The following is a 6,000-nucleotide window of genomic DNA, read 5'->3' as shown; positions in this document are numbered from 1 at the left end:
GCTAGCATCCTTCGGGATGGTCTGAGGTCCACCCTGAAGCGTAGCCGAGGCTGGCTCTAGATCGTAGTCCTCAGCGCTGCAGGTTCAGCTCTGGTCAAGCACGGGCTAGCAAGCATGAGCTCTGGGTTCAGTCCCCATCACCACACCCTACAGCGGTCCAGCTAAATGGGTGGATGACCCAGCTTTAACAAAAGTACAACAGCACATAACTAAGAGACAGAACCTTCTGGGTTCTCTAGCAAACACAAGGTATCCTCACCATATGCTAATAATTACTGTTGAATTCTGTAAAACCAAGAAAACATTTATTAGGTAACAAGGACCATGAATGACAAATTCTGTCAGAAGGTGTGACCATGGCTTGCAGAGTGAAATGTGACATTCTAGAGTTTAGCTCTTTAGCATATAAGATGAAGAGCATACATATTCAAAAAACATTAATTCACTAGGGGAAAAAAATTCCAAAGTAAGAGGGATTACTTCCGTATCAACTAAGGAAAAAGATATCCTGAGGGGCCAGGACCATCTTATCTCGGTCAAGTCAGAGAGAAGACACACTATGTAATCGCAATGAAAATTGCCTTTCTCCATAAAACCAAGTCTAGGGAGGCAAGCTAGAAACTACAGATACAAAGGAGCCGACCAATCTTCAATATATAATAAAGTTCCGCGTCAGGCAGGATGAGGGACTCGGGGGCAGCCAGCTGAACGGACACTCTACCTTCAATTCTTCCCCTCACTGATTTCTGACAGTTTGGCAAACTGGGGCTCATCACATTTTAGAGACATGTCACCAAGACTTTACAGATGTGATCTGGGATGATAGAAACTCTCTGTGGCTTTTCTGTCAGTCTTTCTGTAGATGGCATAATTTGAGCAGAAGTATACTCCAGCTACGAGCTAACTAAAATGGCACCGACAAGCTGTGCACCCAAACTCATCCCTTCCCTTCTGTTCTCTGATGACTCAGGGGATGGTTCCCTTTGGGCACTAGGCGATCAGGATTAACTTTCTTATGAAATTTTCCAATGTGACTCTAATGCAGACGCTCCTTGGCATGCATTCAGGAACCTACCTCTTCGACAACGGATACTACTGGCCACCAAGATGCTCCACTTAAAACAATGTTTCCTGGACTGCCAAGATGGCCCACAGGGTTAGGAGTGCTTGCCCCACAAAGCACCCCTGGAAGCCATGTAAAAATACTTGGTGTCGTGGCTCAAGTCTGCAATCCCAACCTATACTGAGCTACGGGAGGCGCATGGGGCACAGGGGCAGAAACGAGAGAAGCTCTGCTGCAGGCACAGGTGGAAGCAGAGGACCACGTGCTGCAAGTCGCCTTCTGACCTCCACACACGTGCTGTGATGTACATGCGCCGCCCGTATGCACGCTATAGGCTGTGATTAAAGCCAGGAAGTTTGTGCTTCTTTCTTTAAAACTAAGATCTAGTTTCTCCAAATTCCCATGTTTTCCTCTAATTAAATATTTCTCTAAGCCTTGCTTTGGCGCATAGCATTTAACAGATGTGTGTTCCAGGGGTTCTGGCTTAGCAGCAAGTGTTTTTACCTATGCCATCTCACTGGCCCTGGTTTTAAAGTAAATAGAGATCATACATTTTCTGGCTTCACATACACTTACAGATATGTCAGATTTATACAAACAAACTTTAAAATACCAGAACTAGAAAGACATATGTGCAAATTATCATTTAGGGTTAGACCCTTAACCTGAATCAGATTTAAAAATTCAAAGGAATATGATGAGAACTCGTCTTTCTGTATAAACATGTACATGCGTGCTTATTCATGAGGACAATGTATGTACATGTATGGGGAGGGACCAAACGACAGTCTTGCTCCTTGCGGTCCGCCGTGTTTGAGAAGGTCTCTATGCTGCTCCCCTTAGCCTGCCCTCCACTCTCCTGTGCCTGCCTCCTCCCCGCAGGAGCATGGGATGGCAGAGCTGGGACGCCACAGCCAGCCTTCCAGGTTCTGGAGAACTCAGTACAAGCCTGTGTGTGCCACAGCAGGCACTGCTTCAGGCTCGAAAACTACGCGACTTGGAATAACTTCTAGATGTCTGTTTTGAGGGGGCTTAAAAGGGGATTAATTATTGCTGCCCAGTTATGTGAATTTTCCTAAGAGGAAGCAGGATACAGCTCAGCACTTTCCCTGTGGCAGGGGCATGGAAAGACCAGTGGCGAGTGTGCAATGGGGGGAAGAAACTGAAACCACAGGGGAGTCGTGACAGGTGAGGACGGTTAAGAAAGAAGGCTCCGGAACTGTAGAGCAGAGAAGCAAGCCCTATGTGTTACTTACACTGTCGGACTGTTACAGGGCGTGGGTCAAGCGCAGGCTTTGTACATACCGGGCAAATACTCTACTAGTGAGCTCCACCCCAGCACAATCATTTTATTTCTTTAAAAAAGTAATGCCATAAATGTGGGGAGGGGCACACCATGGCACACAGAGCGCTCAGTTCTCGCCATCCATAAGTGGGTCCTGGAGATCAAACCCGGGTTGGCAGGTTTGGTGGCAAGTACTCTTACCCAATGAGCTATCTCACTGCTGGCCCCAATTTGATATCTTCAGAGAGACTAGGCTATATGCAGCGAGTTCCAGGCTGGCCTGACCTCCACAGAAAGAACTCAGCAACAAAACCCGAAGGGTAATAAGCATGCTCCCTACAGTTACACAAAGCACTGCATAAATCCTCACAATTTCCTACCAACTGTCACTTCTGGATCAAAACTACTCTAACATATCCTATAAGCAGAGGTTTATTTTTTGTTTCCACATTACAGTTTGCTGTAATTCACAAACCTCCATCTCAGACAGTCTGGAGACACTGAACTCACAGAGCTGTCAGGGCTGTGCCCCCAGCGCTCTCGCCCAGAGAGCAGCTACTGCTCGTATGAACGACACTCGCTGCTCGCACATCTCTGAGCTGTCTGGGCGGTGACAGCTGCAGCTTCTCACTGAGTCTTCAGTTACTAAACTGAACATCTCTTCCCCTGCTACCTTACAGTCATCAGCGAGCTATCTGCTTACAGAATGTGTTACAGCAATGAATTTGCTCAATGCCCGACTTAATGCTCAGGACACACAGCTGGCCCCGACAGCACAAAAACCGCCACACGAGTTTCAGTGTAAGAGATTTACTTCTCCCTCAAAGCAAAAAGTATCCCACAGTTCAGATTTACATAAGTAGTGCCTTCTTTTAAATAAATTAAAAACAAAATGCTATCCTGTCTGTAAAATTATAAATACTTCTAGTTTACTTTACAGAAAGTTAGGACATTTACAAATGCATCATTCCCAGTAAATAAACACTCTGGCACTGAAGCCAGTTAAAAAAGGAGTCATACGTCTAGGATTGTGTCTTTAACATTACAAAAATTAAGCCAAATAAGGAAAAAAATAAAGGAGAAAGAAGAAAGTTTACAAAGTGGCAACTACTATGATCCAGAAGATGCTGAAACGTCTCCCTCCATTCAGGACTGCGCCATTTCTGGAATGAACATCTGTGGATAACGAAGTTAGGAGGGTGCGCCTCTCAGTGTTCAGGTTGAAACCACAAAGTATACAGAAATACTTTCCCAACTGGGCAGGAAAGACAGACCTCAAAACACGGTGACTGTTTGAAAACCACACAACACGGTTTAGCCAGAGTATTCAAGATTAGAAGACTTCGATGGACTAAAATCTTCAGAGGTACCCGAAGTTACAAGTCCATGGGGAACACTTACTTTACCATGTTAAGAAAGGAAACATGATTCACGGTCGATACAGACTGGCTAAAATGAGAACTGTGGGTGATCTAAGCAGCCAAGGTCCCTACAGAAGCATGAAGACATGATTAGAAGAAAGGAGTTTTAGTTCTGCGGCCTCTTCGATTGATCAGCACATGAAATATCCCATCCATCTTAAGAAGCACAGCTTCTGGACGGCACCGATTCCCCTTCAGTGGGAGGAAGATGTCGCTATGTCCCAAGTGACTCATTCATCGGACCTATAGGATCTCTAGATCTACATGCCGAACTTCAGGATTTCGTTTCTGCAAAGAAAAAAAAACTCCACATTATTCACAGCAACACCCTCCACCCCATTTTTTAAAATTCTTTCTGGTGGCTAGAGCAACTAAAAGCATTTACTATCCTATCAAGTGGAGTCTATGCATAAGAAACCATCAAGGTGAATATACTATGAACCATATAGGAAATAACCCCGCCTCGCTGAGTCTGTTCATGTGCTAATACAAAGACAGATCTCGTATATGTCAATCATGGAAGCACCAAAAACCCTAATGCCCCTTTGCACAGTGAAAAGAAAATCACTGCAAAACAATACCAATTAGAACTAAAACATTTAAAACACTGCTTGATATAGTTTAGTTGTCCATATAGTCGAGGGCAAGCAGTGTGCTAAAAGAAGTGGAGATAAGTTTTTTAACTAAGCCTGTCCTTACCCAACACACACACACACACACACACACACACACACACACACACACACACACACACAATTAAAATGTAATTGCCAGGGAAGCACCCCCAACTTCGCAATGGTGACTGTAATTACACAAACATTCATTGGGATGTATAGGCTCTGGGTCGGCACAAGTGCTTGCTTGAGTGGCTTACATTAATTTAACTATGTGATTTCTTTCTTTTTATTTTTATTTTTTTTTTGATTGTTGTTGTTGGGATTTTGTTTGTTTGAGACAGGGTCTCTCTACATAGTTCTGGCTCTCCTGCAACTTAAGATGTAGAAGAAGCTGGCCTTAAACTTATAGAGATCTGTCTTCCTCTGCTGGGAATAAAAGCATATGCCACAATGACCAATTATTTGAAAGTTCTTTACAATGAAGTGATTAAACACACACACACACACACACACACACACACACACACACACACACGGCTTTCTCTGACCCTAAGGCTAGACGCAGATTAGCCAGCAAACAAGTAATACTTCATGTTCTTTAATCAAAACTATGAAAATGCATCACAGACTGAATGCAGAGACAGATAAGGAAATCTAACTGTTTTCTATTAAGACAGCTACTGGCTTCTAATCCTTTCTACTCAAGCATTTTTGCAAAAAGGTGAAATAACTGGAGAGACGGCTCGTAAATAAGAGCACTTACTGCTCTTACAGAGGACCCAGGTTCAGTCCCAAGAAGCCTCAAGTAGCTCACAACTGTCTGTAACTCAAGTTCCAGAGGATCTGATGCCCTCTTCTGGCCTCTGCAGACACTTTACACATATGGTACACAGACAGACACACATGTAGGCAAAACATGCATACATATAAAGTAAAAATAAGTAAGCCCTTTCAAAAACCATCTGAAGCAGTACTAGCAGTAATTTGTTACTAACAAATTACTAACAAAGTAACCGCCTCCAATCAGACAGAAGCAAGCACAGGCTAGTGTAAGGGCATGATCAGTCTATATCCCAGTCTTTCTGCTTCAGACTACCGTCAAGTTTTCCTTTTATTTTTCTCTAGAATTTTTTTGAACTGTTTTCTATTTAAAGACAAAATACCTTTTACTACTTTAAATACAAGCTAGGAAGAACAGTGATAAAAATGCTGAATTTGGAGTTGAACAAGAGGTTCAAACCATTATTCCCTACTTTACTGGTTCAGTGTCATTAACCTATCAAATCCTGCCTGCAAATTACTTTATGGGATAAAACAGAGTACACACATACACACGTGACACACTTTGCATGGTATCTACACAGAATAAGGACTCCCAAAGCAGCTGTTGTTATCAGAAGGCAATTATTGACAACTCTATCTTACTTTCAGCTCCTTCTCGAGCCTGTCCACTTCAGCTCCTAGAGTGTCAATAATGTTTTCTCCGTGTTTAAGCATAAAGGCCTCTAATTGTTCAGGAGTTTTTACTTCTTGAATTTCCTATAAAGAAAATGAAAGCAGAAAAACAGAATTTTAAAATGACAGTTATATATGTATATATATATATATATATAA

The 6,000-nt window shown here is 43.0% G+C and overlaps 1 protein-coding gene across 1 annotated transcript in view; it reads right to left on the bottom strand.

Annotated features, from left to right (window-relative positions):
• Positions 1-3,142: 3,142 nt before the first annotated feature.
• The window catches only part of Slc30a9 (solute carrier family 30 member 9), a 60,046-nt gene continuing 57,188 nt past the window's right edge, over positions 3,143-6,000 (bottom strand). The window contains exons 17-18 of the mRNA XM_050149646.1: positions 5,812-5,925; positions 3,143-4,057 (exon numbers count right to left, since the gene is read on the bottom strand). Coding sequence (XP_050005603.1) covers positions 4,013-4,057; positions 5,812-5,925 — 159 coding nt within the window. The 3' untranslated portion in view covers positions 3,143-4,012. The remainder of the gene's footprint in view (positions 4,058-5,811; positions 5,926-6,000) is intronic.

Source organism: Alexandromys fortis, unplaced genomic scaffold (genome assembly GCF_014885135.2).
Source record: "Alexandromys fortis isolate MF-2015 unplaced genomic scaffold, M_Fortis_MF-2015_v1.1 scaffold_0, whole genome shotgun sequence".
Lineage (NCBI taxonomy): Eukaryota > Metazoa > Chordata > Mammalia > Rodentia > Cricetidae > Alexandromys > Alexandromys fortis.
This window is presented reverse-complemented; position numbering and strand designations above follow the sequence as displayed.